Source organism: Podarcis cretensis, assembly GCF_951804945.1.
Source record: "Podarcis cretensis genome assembly, chromosome: 5".
NCBI classification, from domain to species: domain Eukaryota; kingdom Metazoa; phylum Chordata; class Lepidosauria; order Squamata; family Lacertidae; genus Podarcis; species Podarcis cretensis.
In genome coordinates this window covers 59,985,219-60,001,249 of record NC_137174.1, presented here as the reverse complement: position 1 = coordinate 60,001,249, position 16,031 = coordinate 59,985,219, and the positions used below count along the sequence as shown (strand labels likewise).

Here is a 16,031-nt window from a genome sequence, read left to right as displayed (position 1 = left end):
ACCTGGGAGACCTGGGTTCAAACCCCCATTTGGTCATGGGTCAGTCACTGCCTTTCTTCCTAACCTACCTCACAGGGTTGTTGTGGGGATTAAATGAGGAGGGGGAGAAGAACCATGTACGCCGCCTTGAGCTCCATGGAGAAGAAAAGGGGGTATAAATGCAATAAAATGAAGTTTTACTGAAGGAATGTGCCAAGGGGGGTTGTTACCCTGTCGCGCATTCGTTCACTCCCTTGCGTAAAGCAGGCTACCTTCCAGGAATCCGGTGCCCTGTGGCTATACAACGGGGACGGATTTCCCCTGGCAGTTCCTGAGAATGTAAACGCAGCGGGATGGGGCTAGTTCACACACGGGACAGTAGTGCCTATTCCTCCTTTTCACATCGCACCAAACGCGGCGCTTTAACGCGGAGTCTTTAACGCGTCATCGCCTAGACGGGGCCAGCCTCAGGCAGCTGAAACTGGGTGTCATGGAAGGGCAGCAAATTTAACTGACTTAAGGATAATTGTATCTCTGCTGCCAGGGAAACGGAAAGGTACTGTATTTCTGTCCAGGATGCCCCAATTACTTAGCTGGCCTGGCTGTACGTGTGTGCTATTTTGCTGTTTGGCGTAGGGCAGCGAGGTGTCTTCTTGCGCCGTCCTTGTGAACAGAGAAATCAAGAGATGGCGCTTCCTGGAACTGAGCAAGGAATCAGCTGGACTTACCCATGGAATCCAGGCACCAGCTCTTTGGGGATTTTCTTTTTCGACCGATCTAAATTGTGCCCCCGCCTTTTAAAAATGTGACTGGCCAAGGCCAGAGTGTCTTCGTTAGAGCAGCATTGTCTGAGGGGTCTTCCCTTTCCTTCCTAGCCCTGCAGAAGGGGCGCTCCGAAGGATGCACCGGAATGCTAAGTATTCCAAGTTTATGCCCTAAAGTTTATGCCACCAGGCTTTCAGCCGCCAGGAGGCGCTCGTTGAACATCATCAAGGTCTTGGTTGCAGTCTGCTTGGTACTAAAAGACCTTCCGAAAGCCAGAGGCTCCGTGCAGTGCGCCCCCTGCCGGCTAGTTCTCTTGGCAATGTCTGCTTTCGGCGAGGATTCCATTTAGGATGGATGGGGCGAGGGCACCGCTGCGAGTGTGACAAAGGGGGGTATTTGGGAGAAGGAACTTCGCTCCTTGCTATCCTCTCCTTTCACCTCGAACAATGGCTGAGGAGATTCCGCTTAGATACATCAGCCTGCCCGCTGGCAACCCTTGCTGCCCAGTCCCACACCCACTGGGGATTTTGCCTGACTATAAACTCGGTGGAAATGCCCTTATGCGAGATCTCATGATTCCAGCGAGGGGTTAGGCTGGGAATTCAGGATTCTGCTTTCCAGGGTTTTCCTGGAGACTCCAGCCTCATTTGCAAAGCAGCCAACGTCAGCACTTCCTCCCTCTGCTAAACATCTGTCCATGCGAAAATACGTTTTTAAAAAACAAAACAAAACCCAGGTTTCCAGACACCCACTCCACCCTCGATATTTATGTCTGCAACATCTCATTTGGAAATGCCATCGGCTCAGTTTGCAACATCCCATTATAGGGGGTTAAATCCCGACTTCCCAATTTGCAGTTTATTATTATTTTTATATATTCCTCTACTTAGAGGTTTTGGCCTTGGAGCATGTGTTACCAGTTAGAGAAATATCAAAATAATGAATGACAAATTCCGAATTCTGAGGCCATGAATCACAAACTGGAGAGTCCAGACTGAGTAAACGGGGGCCAGGGAGATTCCTCACGGATCACCCAAGCAAATACATTTCATTTAGGAATTATAAAACTTCAGTCCTATACCTGCCTGCCCATTGAGCTCAATGGGACTTCTGATTAGATAAGTCTAGACTAGCATTGCACTGTAATTATTCCCCCTCCCATAACAGTGTCATAAAAATGGATAAGAGAGACTTTGTTCATCCTCAAGCTGTTCAAAAGCACCCCGTTAACTCCGTTCCTCATGAAAAGCAAAAGCAAAAAATGAATTTAAAAAAATCAAAGAATCACAACCTTAGGAAAGCACCTAAAAATCATGACACGAAGGGAGCACGAATTTTTCTGGAATCCCCAGCTGGATAAAATATAGGAAGCCAAGACTGGTCAGGCATGAACGGTGAATTCACCAGGAGCTTTTTAAAAACAAAAATATGTATTCATTAGTGGCCTGAAAAAGGAAGTAAGAATGTGACAAGATTTGCAGGTTATCAGGTCATTTAAAGCAGCTAAAGCAGCTAAATCTAAAGCAGACTGAGGCGGTGGTCTTATCTGGTACCTGGAAGTAAGTCCCGTTGACATCAGTGGTGCTTACTTCTGAGTAGACACGCGTGGGCTTGCACTGCAAAGACCAGTCGCCCTCGGTGCTAAGGAACGCAAGCAACGAAACAGCAGATGGGATTTAATACTACTTGGGAGGAGGAGAGATGGCCAAAGAACATAATAAAATCTAAAAATGAAGGCAAGGCGTCCTTGATTTCAGTAGGTTTTACACAAGGTCTTGAGGGTTCGGGAAGCAATTGCACTTATGCAGAGCCAGCTTCATACACCCTGTGAGTATTTCATCCAGCATTTCATCCCAGTCCTTAAAAAAATCATATTGTTTTTCTTCCCGGGGAAAATGTGCTTAGGATCGCAGTCCCCTCCACTGTGTTGGGAGGTAAGTGGAACGCAGCGCCTAGCGCACCTTTGTTCCCCAACAAGTGTAATGGGAACCTGACTGAGGTGGCAGATGAGAGCCCCGCTGAAAACAGTGGCACTTCCTTCTGAATAAACACGCGGCCACAATCGCCCCTTGAAACCACAACAGCCAGGAGCCACCATTCTGGGGAGATTCGTCGAAATGTCGGTCCAAGAGACTGTAGCTCCGCAGCCAAAAGAATAAACATCACGTTAGACTTCCGAGCGCGGGTAGTGCGTTAAGTTTACTGCAGCGGAAACAACAAAGAGCCCTGTCCTTTCCTTGAAGAGGACAAGACTTGAGAGTGGCATTTGCTTTCCTGCGCGTCACTTCGTCGGATGCACGACGGCCGGGTTATCTAATGTACAATGGGTCTTTCTTAGTGCAGAAGAGCAAAGGGGCCGTTGAAAAGAAGTTCACCTTCATACCATTACGCCTCGAGCCCTGAATAGTATATTTCTGCTCTCCCAGTAGTTTTTAAGGCGGTAAAGAGAAGCTCAATCAGAATTATTTGGTCACAAGCAAATGTTTAAACACTTCATCTTTGAAAAAAAAAAAGAAGAGAACAAAGGAAGGATGTGTCTGAACCGCACAAAACCAGGAATACCTGAAAAGAAACTGCCCCATTTATATCCGAAGGCATCAAGCTTGAAACAGATCTGACCGTTGCTTCTCGCAAGGCCCAGTTTTAGACTATGGAAACTTGAGATATTAGGCACCCCTTGCCTTAAACATTAGAGTCTCTCAAGGGAACGTTTGCTGATAATTCCTATGTTAAATGTATGTATTTATATTACAGGGCATCAGGCTTACAGGAGGTAAAACAGTGGTTCAGGCTGCGTACAGGCCATATATTAAAAACCCATTCTGCAAGAGTCCTGGGGATCCTGTAGTTTATCCCCACCCCACCCACAGAGCTACAGTTCCCAGCGCCCTTGGCAAACTACACTTCGCATGGTTCTTTAAAAGAGAGTTTCCCAGGTGAGCCGTGCCTTGAAAGGAACCACTTTTTAATTTTTCTTTGGGCTGATGCCCTTTAATATGAATATATGCGTAGCATTTCTGATATTGCTTACATTTACAGAGGCCAGCCGTGATGGGAATACCCCCCTCCTCTCACCGCTCCCTCCTTTGAAAGCGCTTCCTGGCGCATCTGGCTCTGGACACTGTCAAAGACAGGCTACTGGGCTCGATGACCCCCTCAGGCTACTGTTGTGAATTTGGAAAGTTCTTCAGTAGTGTCAGCTTGAGCATAAATACTCGTGAACGAGGAAAGGAAATTGTCCATGTCCACCGTTATTTTCTGGCAAACCGAGGGCCCAGCCTAATCCCCCCTCCACCGCCCCAAGATCTAATCTATTTCTCCGGTAGTCTTTTGTCAGCGCCAGGACTAAGTTCTTCCATCTTCATGATTCCAAACAGCAATTTTACGCAGCACCTCTACCATCCTGAACATTTTAAAGCTCAAAGCCGTTTCCCCCAACCCCAAGTCCAACTGGGCATCTCCGAAGGCAGAGTTGCACCCACAGCTCTCACATCCCGAGAGCATGTTCGCACAAGCAGGACTTGGGTCATTTGGAGACATTCTGATTTCATGAGAAGGTCGCTCTCCTGAGATCAAGGACAAGTTGTCCATCAGTGGATATTTCTGCGGTGGGATAAAGGCGGTACAAAAACCGCGCGCGGGTTTGCTCAAAAGCCTTATGGGGCCGCGATCTTACACACACTTGGGAGTGTAAGCCTCAAGCGGCTCACTTCTAAATTAGGAGGCGCAGAATCCGACACGGCTGGGGTGAGATCGAAACTCCAGGAGATTTCATTCACAACTATTGAATCTTAGGACTTGTGCTCCTAGTGAAACTTGTTCTCGAACACCGGGAAAGTGCGAAGAGCCAGTTGGACACACCATCTGGGAGCTCTTCGCATACCAAGGAAACCCAGAGGAGGACTGAGGCTAACCCTCCCCTATAAATGTTTAAAACTAGGCTTGGAGATCGCTCGGTCTCCATAGCAGGGCTCCAATCTATCGAGGTCCGCAAGGCTGACTACAGAAGAAATGTGACGGACTTCACCGAGAAACAGCAACTCCCGGGAGGCAATAATTCGAGCTGTTCTCCTTGCCAAACCGACCTGGCCTTTTGCACTCCCACTAAGACAACTGAAGAGTTGGAGGGCGGGTGGGCTGTGTGTGTTTGTGTTCTGCATCCCTTTTGTTTTACCCGGATTTTCCTTTTCAGGAAAGGAACGAGACTCGGACATAAAGAAGGATTGCATTGTTTAAATGGGTTACTCTGCTTAAAATATATATTCCCGCACTCTGGGACTAAGCAGTTCCAAGCCAGGACAAATCCTGTGGAGCGCGGTCCCGGGCGACCGGGATCAGCTCTTGGCCAAATGCTCGAGCAATATGCATTTCTATGGCAGTAAAGTCATAGAAATGCATATTGGACTCGGTTTCCACCTCAGCGCGAAGCACGAGATCGCAGTCCTGCAACCTCGGGCACGTTTACTCGCAAGTCACTTCCGCGGTGTTGAACTGGTGGCTTTCACGCAGAAACAGGGCGCGAAAACAGCCCAAGTGAAGACGACGCGCGTAGTTTGAGAGAGAGGGGGGAGAGAAAGACCCTTCAGTCAAATAGGGGTTTCAGCTGCATTAATAAATGGCCCTGTGACCCCCCCTCTCTTAGGCCCCCACCCCGCAAATGCAAAAAACTCCGATTCAAAGGGAAGCGCCTCCCGCCTGCCCTCTGGCTCATCCCTGAGCAAACGGATGGAGAACCTGTCTCTCTCCCTCCCACAGTCCATCGCCCATTAGCCCCGGCCAGCGTGTCTAGCGGTAAGGAGCTGCGGGAGTTGGAGACCTACAACATGTGGGGGGTCACAGGATCCCCGGTCCGTTGCGGGGTGGGTGGGGGACATTCCCTTGGCCGGGGTAAGGCCCCTCCACCGAAAACGGAGCAGAAGGGAGCGAGATCTCCTCTCCCGTCGGGGAGATGCCGCGTTACCCATACATGAAAACCAGCCTCCCGGGAACGACTCACCCGCGCTGCGTCCGGGCTCGGATTCTTTCCCCCTTTTCTCCTCCCGGGAGCGCCGGGACTTCCTCCTTTCGTCCACGCCAGTCTCAGCACCGAAGGCAGAGGCTGGCAGTGGGGTAGGGTGGGGTGGGGGTGGAGCTGCAGGGCACCCCTGCTCCCCTCCAGCCCCCAGATTTTTGACTGTCCAGAGCCAAAGGCCGGCGGAAAAGATTGCGTGAACGGAGAAACAGACCCCTGCTTACCTACCCATCTCTCGGGCTACTCTTGCGCGAGGTTTCCGCGTCGGGGCTGGGGAGAACGAGGCAACGACGGTCAGGGGGTTCCCGTTATTCGCCTCCGGTTGGAGCTGCTCTTGTCAAGCCACCTTTTTGTAGCGAAACTGTTAGCAACGGCGGCGGCGACGGGAGGCCTCCTACCCGGCAGTTGGAGAGAAGGAAGCCCGGTGCGCGCGCGGAGGGGGGGAGGCCAATCCCCTCCCCATCTCCCCCTTCCCCCTCCCTCCGGATGCGCGCAGGCCCCCTCCGGGAGCCGGCCTGGCCCCTCGGGGAACCCGTGCCGAGAGGGTTAACCCCGGAGCGACTCCCCTTTACCTTTGCGAGAGCGAAAATGTCCGCAGGCGGCGGCTCTTCCAGGGGCGGCGCTGGCGAACAAGGCGTCTTGGCACCGGCCCCGGGGAAGGCTGGTCAGGGGCGTGAGCTCCCCTCTCCCACCAGCACCAAAACATTGGGGGGCAGGGGGAAAAAGGCAGCTTCGCCCCCACGCTTTGCACTCCGGACAATTAGCCGCCCGCGACTGGCTGTGCCCGGCGCGGGACTTAATTCGGGGAGCCCCCCTCGGCCTCGGCCCAGCATGCCCTGCCCCAGCGCTGGCCCTCCCGGCTTCCTGGCCCTCTTGGCCCCTGGACTAGCGCTGCTGGCTCACCTCTCGCTCCCCTCGCAGGCCGGGGTGAGGCGCCTTCCCGCCGGGACTGGCCCGCAGGGCGCCCCGGGCCGGACGCTCATCCTCCTGGACGTGAGCGCCAGGAGCCCCCTCCGCGTCACCAGCGAGAACTTCCTCTCGCTGCAGCTGGATCCCTCCATCCTCCACGACGGCTGGCTGGACTTCCTCAGGTAAGGAGGGGCGGCAGCGGCTCCCCGGCCTTCCCCACCCCACGGGCTCGCTCCCCTCCTGCCAGCCCGCCTCGGCGCCCCCCTTCGCCCTGCCGCGCACTACCCCAGCGCGCCCTTTGCGCTCCGCGCGTCCCCCCTCCACGGCCTCGCCGAGCCGCGGCTGGGACGCGAGGAGGAGGCCGGGCCATGGTTCCTATTAAGATGCACATGTTTGCAATGGAGAAAGCATCTCAGAAAGGCTGGCTGGGGGGGGGGGGGAGAGAAATGCTGCTGCTTGCCTTAGCCCCACCGCCCGCGCCCGGTTCTGGAGCGGGTTTCAGCCCCGAAAGGGCGAATCTGAAGCTGATAGCCGTCGATGTCCCAGGGGGCGGTCACTCCTGGGCTTCTTGGGTCAGGAGAACCGCTCCCCTACACGATCAACGGGAGCCCTGATGGGAAAGAGTCCGAAGGAATCCCTCCAGCTGGTCCGCGGGGAAAGGGAGAGGGGCATCCCAGGGTCGCGTCGCTGCCAGTCGGGGGAGCGCAAGCTCCAGGTATCCTTTCTCAGCCGCATCTCTCCCGGCTGCCTCCGGAGGGCTGGAGAAGATGCCCCGTCGTCCCTCTGGGCGGTCTTCCGTGGGGCGAAGGGTGGCTTTCCGGCCCCTTGGCGACGGCAGTCGGTGCGGGAGCGCAGCCCTTCTTTGCTTCTCCGGGCAGCCTCCTCTTTCCCTTCGGGCCTTTGACGGCCTGACGGGCTAGCGGCGCCCTCGGTGTGCACCGGGGGAGGCGCGATGGCGGCGCTCCGAGCGCGGCTTGCCTCTCCGGTCGGGCCCTGGGCTGCGCAGGATCCGTCCTCTCTCACGCAGCTCCTTGTCCGCGCAGCTCCCGGCGTCTGGTGACCCTGGCCCGTGGCCTGGCGCCCGCCTTCCTCCGCTTCGCCGGCAAGAGGACCGACTTCTTGCAGTTCCAGAACGTGAAGAACCCGGCCAAGAGCCGAGGCGGACCCGGACCCGACTACTACCTCAAGAACTACGAGGACGGTGAGGCTGCGGAAGCGCAGGCAGGGGCCGCGGCGGGGAAAGAGGGGCGAGGCGGCCATCCCGCTATTCCCTGGACGGGACGGACATTGGGGGATGCGATCCCAGAGACGGAGGAAGGATGCTCACTCTGCAGACCCCGGCAAACCCTTCCATTATCAGTGATTGGGCGATGGGGAGGAGAGGCAGGCTCTTCTTATGGGGGAAAGGAGGCTTATCAGGGCGAGCTAGTGATAACGATAAGGAGATGGCCCCTAGTGAACTGGGGCCAAAGTAAGCTCTCTGCTTATTAGGGTCTTTTTGCTGCCAGCAGTGGCTGAGCCCATGCAGGTGACTTTAAAACAACTCACACATTTACACCTGACTTGTGATTAAAAGCCCTCCTGTGCTGCTTGGCAGGATGGTAAAGATGCCTAAGGCTCCCAATCAGGGCGGCAGCGAGGGTCAGATAATTTGGTCCCTGGTATCTTATGCAAGGAACAGTTCAGGTGGGGATGGGCTGCTACCCCAGACCCAAACAATACTTTCCTTGCAGTTGTGCACCTGCTTCTGTGCCAGCATGTTTGGATTGTGGCTCCAGAGAGTGTTGAGGACATCAAGGCATATATGCTGGGATGGTTGCATGACACAGCCTGGCGTTTCTGATGGTGCATTGGGAGGGCTTATGCCAGGCAGACATCATTAACCCTTTTGCTTTGTGTGTATTTTGCAAGAGAGCTAAAAGTGGTTGCTAAACTGGGTCCACAGGTTGTATTTGGATTTGGATTTGATATCCCGCCTTTCACTCCCTTTAAGGAGTCTCAAAGCGGCTAACATTCTCCTTTCCCTTCCTCCCCTACAACAAACACTATGTGAGGTGAGTGGGGCTGAGAGACTTCAAAGAAGCGTGACTGGCCCAAGGTCACCCAGCAGCTGCATGTGGAGGAGCGGAGACGCGAACCCGGTTCCCCAGATTAGGAGACTACCGCTCTTAACCACTACACCACACTGGCTCTAAGCTTTACTCCTAATAGACTCCTTGAAATTGATGGACATCAATTAACACATGACTAACGTAGGTGTGTTAATTTTAATGGGTCTACTCTGTGTAAAGGTTAGTTGAATGTCACCCTATAGGTCTATGTGTGAGAAGAGCAATTTGGTCTTCAACTGGTGGTTCAGGACCCACATTAGGTTGCATCCTGATTTATGGTAAATATGTGATTTTTTTGGGGGGGGTGTTTTTTAAGGGTAACCAAATTAATGTTTGGGTAAAAGATGGGCTGAGGGTCTGAAAAAGTTGAAGACTAGGGGGAAAGGCAGAGGAGAAGATTCCACCTGTAAGAATGCAGGAGTAGCTTTGCCGAATCAGACCAGACACCCAGCTAATCCCCCCACTCTCCACAGCAGTAGTTGCAAGGCAGGGAGGAGAAAACCACCCCCTCTTGTTTACCTGGTACTGTAATTGGAGATACATTGCCTATAAAGAGGAATGTTTGGTTTTTAAGCTAGCATGGCCAATGAAATCATCTTTACCCATGAACTGGCTTAATTCACTTTTAACAGTGGACTCCTACCTATATTTACCCAGAAGTCCCACTTGGTTCCGTGGTGCTTACTCTCAGATAAGCGGGTCTAGGACTGCAGCCTAAAGTGGTTGCTATCAATTATGCTATCAATTATGCCGTTTGCCTGTCCTCTGCTTACTGCCAGTTGTTACACTAGGCACAACTGGTGGGCAAAACTAAAAGCAAAATACATGGAAGTACAAATTACGCTTTGTGAGTGTGTGATTTAGGCAGAAATCCAGAATATGCAAATATCAAGATAAAAAATGGAAAGTAATAATCTAAACAAAAACCTCATGGTTACCGTGCAACAAAGGTTGGTCATACAAAGTGAAGACATGATGTCTCAAAATCTACCAGAATCCACAACCCTCCAAAATCTACCCCTCGGACGGGGTGGGGCAAACTCTCCACAGGGATTTCTTTATATTTAGACCATTTCATAATTAATTGTATACAGTATTTAACTTTTCTTCTACTGTGGGATTGTGGCTGGATCAATCTTTGACAAAACACTTTGAGTTTAAGAGATTTAACATACAAAGAAGTAAACAGTGCATCTTTCCCCAGGAACACAAGCAATTTCAATGGATTAGTCAGCTTGTTGAGAGAGACATAGAATAGTGTAGGACACAGTAACCCAAGGAAACAAGGGTAGATGGAGATGCTTCCTTGTCTGATCCTTCCCTGCCATCCATAGTATAGTTGGTGCTGTGATTTGTGCACTGACTTCTCCCACCTTTATCCACTGGCTGAGATGACGATATTTCCTCATCCTTCATTTTTATCTTGGAGATTCCAGGGTACTTTACCTTGGTGGCACCCGTGCAAAGGAGTAGAGAGCAAAAAAATATTGGGGAGAGTGTGGAAGGGGCAAAGTGCATTTTGGGATGGGGAGAGCTTTGTCCCACATTCTATATTTCTTAAAGAAAAAATATGGTATATTTCATATACATTCAGGTTGTCATCAGTGTCTTTTCTCTTATGTGAGCCTGTTGATTTTGATGGAGTTTAGTTTTCCTGTAAGCATGCTTGGGGACTGCAGCCTTATTTTAATTTCTAGTGTATGATTCAGTTACAATTTGTATGTAAAAAGTGCATTTTCTTCAAGCAGCTGTTGGGCTCTACCAATGAGGTGGTGCGAGGCTAAGCTGCTTGTTTCTCCTCCCTACTTCTGGTGATACCCATAGTACTTAAAGGCAGAAAATCTGAACTGCGCACATATCCTACTTTTAAAGGACATTATTTCACCCAAAGTGTCCTGGGAACTTTAGTTTACCCTACACAGAGCAATGGTTCCCAGCATCCTTAACAAAGTTCCCAATATTCTTTGTGGGAGATAATGTGCTTTAAATGTATGATGAATATGCATCTTTGGTTTTTAACGCCTGGTGGTTTTCAAGAACCTGCAACAGTTCTATCACACCAGTCTGGGCAAATGGAATGCATGCCAGCATTTCTGGTGAAGCTGAGTATTTCTGGTGAAGCTGAGCAACACAGTAAGGGGCAGGTTTGGGCCTGTCTGATGCTAGAAAGGCCTGGCTCTATGTTACAGGGTCCATGTCTTTCTCTTAGCAGGAGCCTGCCCATGGCTTCCTTCCCCACCCACTCCTTTGCCACTTCTTGAACTCAATAATTCAAGCTGTGTGTGTGTGTGTGTGTGCGTGAGAGAGAGAGAGAGAGAGAGAGAGAGAGAGAGAGATCCTCTGCCACCACTGCCAACTTAGAAGTGGTATATGAATACTAAGGGCTATGCATTAGATCAGTAATACTTACAGAAACCATATACAGCAGACACACAACTACAGCAGCTCCTGCTCCTTTTGTTAGCTGAACTGAATCTATAACTGGATCAGAAATGAAGGAGAACATTCATACAACACCTCTAGACACCTCCTTTTACAGCACACATTTTCTCTCCTTCACTTACTCAGCTCAGGGTGCTTCTGCTCCACTTCCTGACAATTTGGGAAAAATATCAGTCTGTACTTCTTTCTCCCTGTTTCAGGGGTGATCCTTGGGAGTGAGGAAATTTTCTTAACAGGGCATTTTCTTAACAGTAGTAAACTTCTTGCTCAATATTTTAGCATCTGCTTAGAGTCAAGACTTCATGTCTGTAGCTGAAATAAATGCTGGTAAACACATAGGGTTGAAAAGGTTTTCCATGAATGCCCAGTTTTCTCAGTTAACCTTTGGCTTGTTAGAAGCAGCTTTTCTAGCAAAGTATATTTGCTTATTATCATATAACCATGGATCTTGCTCTCAAATTTTCCACCCCATTTGTAAACTGAGCTGAAATCCCATAATGTTTGTAAAGTTTGACTTGCTGCCACAAAAAATACTACACTGGAGTAGTGCCTCAATGGTAACATAAGGTCTGCCCTCACACATTTTTCTAGTGCTGCAATCCTGTAAAGACTTACGGTAATTTAGGAACAAGCCCCAAGAAGAACACAGTTGTACAGGATTGGACTGCAAAGTCCAAGTGGTTGAGTTTATTATTTCACAAGCCTAAATAGTTATATGAACGTTATGTCCCTTTTCTAAATACTGATTTCAAATTAACTTCTTCTAAGCAATATATGTAGAATGGCCATTTTTCTTGGGATTTATTATTTTCAGCAGGCCTGAAAGCTGCAATGACTAATTGCTAATTAAGCAATTAAATCAGAACCACTCCCCATCAAAGGGAATTCCTGGCAGCTGAAGACTTTGATGTAAACCATCCATGTGCCCTTCTTGACTTAGGAATGTCGTAATGATCACCCTAACAATAAATTAATAGTATGTAATATTTGGATAGGAGCATTATCTTGAAATACATTTAAAGTCCATCTGCCTGCAATATTTATTTACATACATTGCTCTGGGAATTAACTTTCTTGCTTATTTTTGAAAAACAGTAATTAGTTTTAATATTTCTGTTCATCAAAGGTTTTAAGCCTCTCTTCTTGCCTAGACAGATGACCTGGTTGAAGATTCTGCAACTTCCCAGATGTTTTGGGCTCTGTTTTCCTCACTGCTAGCCAGCAGATCCAGTGATAAGGGATTATGCTAGCTGCAATTCAGAATATCTGAAAGGCACCAGGCTGAGGAAGGCTGGTCTAGACTTCTGTTGCATAAGTACTGAGATTTGGTGTGTGGACATTTTTGCTCACACTCTTCATTGCTGTGATACACTGGCTTTCACTGTACAAGACGACCTGCTAAGCACTCTGGATTAATTAGTGCAGGGTAAATGCAGTCTCTGGGTGTGAACTCAGTTTAGTAAAAAATGGAGTTATCGAGGGGACATATTGACATATTCAGGTTATAACTACTCAGTTTAAAGCCACAATCCTATGCAAACTTAGGAAATGTAAGAAGCTACCTTAGTTTACATCAGACCATTAGTTCACCTAGCTGATAATTTCTGGTCCCCAACCTTTTTTGAGCTCTGGGGCACATTTGCAAAATCTAAGCAACTATTGTAGACACTGCAAAATGACTGTTTCACAGAAGAAGAACTGCAGATGCTTAGAACACACCCAACCCTGACCAAAAACCCGGCATAACACCTACAAGCTCCAAAACAAAGAAGACAGACAAAAAAAAAAAGCAGCTAAGCCCCACAAACACTGACAAGAAAAAGGCAAAAAACCAACCAATCCAACTCTCAATTAAAAGAACTACACAAATTAGAACCTTGGAGAGGCAGGGAAACCTTGGTGCATGCCCAAGTGAGTGTCTGAGGATGCCATGGTGCCCACAAGAACCTCATAGGGGACCCCAGACCCACAACGATTAGCAGTGGCTCTGCATCATTTCAGGCAGGAATCTGTGCCAGCCCTATTTGGAGATGCTGGGGAATTTAACTGTTTTCCTTTCCCACTGAGCTATGGCCTCTTCCTTACATGGGAATAAGCTTCATTCAGTAATAGTGGTATTTACTTCCAAGTAAACATCTACAGAAGGGATGGGACCCCTGATTGAGCCCCACATTGGGCAAAAAGATTCCTGCATTTCAGGAAGTTAGACAAGGTGACCCTTGTGGTCCCTTCCAGCTCTATGATTCTACTTTATAATGTGATCATGAGACATCCAGAAAGTATAAAACAATGCAGCTACATAAGAACATGAATCATTCCCCAAATATAATATGGATTGTCCTTGAGTCTTCCTGCCACATTTGCCATCCTCCCCTGCAACTCCACTGTGGCCTGTCACATCCTTTGAGAACCACTGCCTTAAAGGAACAACATAATCCACACTTGCCAATTCTCAGTATAAACCAAAAAATGCATCACTAGAATCTAAATTTAGAGATGCAAATGTATATCATTTTAAGTTCATAGACTTTTAGGATGAGTGTCCTTTTAACAGAGACTATGCAAGAGTTGGTTTGTGAACTGCACCTTTTGTATTAAGATGATAACCTCTGGTCTGGAGAAAAACAAATGAGGAATCAGACTTTAAATTCCAAAGGAAAGTAACAAGATCCACGTGCGTGCACACACACCCACCCCTTTCAGCCTTTCTTTGGCTGCATGACCCAGGAGGCTGTTAGCTGAAGATTTTCCATAAGTCATTACTGAGGAAGCCAATTAATCCCAGACAGACCTCAGCGGGTAGGTCAGCAACAGAGAGGATGTCTCATAGAGATCTTGTCTGCCTGGACAAGAGGCTTCCAGCCCCAGTTCCTTTCTTTCCTCCTATGGCTTCTTTTTGATGCAGATACCTCAGTCAGAAGGGGTGATACTAACCTGAGATTCTCTTTCCAGGCATGGATAAAGTGCCCCCACCCCCCGCATCCTGCTTCACATATACGTACTTCTGCCGGTTCCCTCTCTCCTTCCCACCCAAACTTGCTTTGTTGAGGCCACTACAGTTTAAAAGCTAAAGGAGAAACTTCTCATCGGTAGCATAAAACTTCTCTGACCAAGAGCTGTGGTTGGTTCACACTAAACATTTGCAGAAATAAGTGTTCACTCAGCCCAAAGGTCAATATTTCAACAAGTTGTGGTAGGGAACTTACACTTATTAAATGTCTTCGCCCAGGTTTCTTTGCTGTTGAGTGACTGCGGCCTTTTGTTTCTTCCATTTTTCCCTCCTGGCAATAAAGTTGAAATGTAGCAGCCCTTCAAAATGAAGTTTCTCATAGAAGTTGTAACCACAGGTCTTAACTTTTCATCACTTAAATGTGGAACAGAACCGTTGCAAATGGGGGAAGGAGGGAGGGGACACATGTGGTGTGTATCAGAGATCAGTGTAAATCAGAAAGGTGTGGTGAGGGGGATTTCCTGCCCACAGGCCCAGTGTTCTAACTGGCTCCCCTGCACAGGCTCTTGGAATTGCAGACAGGACCTTCTTCCCACAGAGTGTTACAGAGAACCATTCTTTTTTGTGGGCAAGGGGAGGCAAAGATCCTTGCAACACCCTCAAGACAAATTGGCTGGCCATGGCATGGATGCATGTGATGAGGCGATCCATATTTGCAACAACATCTAACCTAATGTACAGACTGTGTTCTGCAAACATGGGTCTGTTGCTGGCTGCTCTGGAAACGCCTTCTGCTTCCCTTCAGATAATAGTGAAAATGTATGAAGGGGAAATGCACACCTTCCCTTCTGTATAATGCTTTGCATTGTCCTGACCACTATTGCAAATCCTGCTGCACCTTCAGATCAATCATTGTTAAACTATGTCAAGTACCATATTTTTCTTGAGTAGGAATAGTTTTGTTGGCTTGCTTTCTTGGAGCACTGCCTGCCATTATGGAATTAACTTTTGTTTCCCAATTTTCAGGCAACAGGTGTAAAAATAACAAAAAGCCTTGTGGCTCAATGTAGATGAACAAATGTCACGTTTAAGGTGCCAGAAGGCTCTTAGGGCTCTTCTAGATGAACTGTTTATTGAGCATTCATTCCAATCTGCTTGTGTGGAGGTTATATGATGCTGTGCCAAGGGATTGCACATGACGTGTGATGCTAATTATTTCCCCCCAAGAGTTAAATGATAACTAATCGGAGGCAGCTACAGGAGAGCTATGAGATTCAGGTGAGGGTCAGATGCCTTGTCAATCCCAGCAGGTATATAAGAGGAGACTGCCCAAGCCACAGAATGCATGTGCAGAGTGCTGGAGATCCAGAATGCATGTGCAGACTGCTGGAGATCCAGAAACAGGAAAAGGAATGTCCAGCTTTTGTGGCCATTTATAATCTTGTCTTTTCCCCCAAACAACCATCTCTTGCCCATTCTGCTAGTTCCTGAGGCTTGTTTGGTGGCAACATGGGGGAGAGACTTCTCAGTGGTGGTGCCCTGGTTTGGAACATCCTCCCTACAGAGATATGACTGCCACTGATGCTGATCTTTTGGCGCCAGCTAAAGACTTGGCTGTTTGCCCAGGCCTTCATTGGAGTTAAATGTCAGACTGATGGTTGTGATTATTCTGATTATGATTTATTGGCCTGGGCAGGCCGTGTCGGCCTTTAATATATCTGCTGGGATTGACAAGGCATCTGACCCTCACCTGAATCTCATAGCTCTCCTGTAGCTGCCTCTGATTAGTTATCATTTAACTCTTGGGGGCAAATAATTAGCATCACACGTCAAGTGCATGGAAGTGGCCGAACCTGTTAACCAA

The 16,031-nt window shown here is 48.9% G+C and overlaps 1 protein-coding gene across 1 annotated transcript in view; it reads left to right on the top strand.

The window, feature by feature from the left end:
• Positions 1–6,040: 6,040 nt before the first annotated feature.
• HPSE2 (heparanase 2 (inactive)) overlaps positions 6,041–16,031 on the top strand; it is a 115,401-nt gene continuing 105,410 nt past the window's right edge. The window contains exons 1-2 of the mRNA XM_079977210.1: positions 6,041–6,846; positions 7,708–7,865. Of these exons, the coding sequence (XP_079833336.1) occupies positions 6,242–6,846; positions 7,708–7,865 (763 nt within the window). The 5' untranslated portion in view covers positions 6,041–6,241. The remainder of the gene's footprint in view (positions 6,847–7,707; positions 7,866–16,031) is intronic.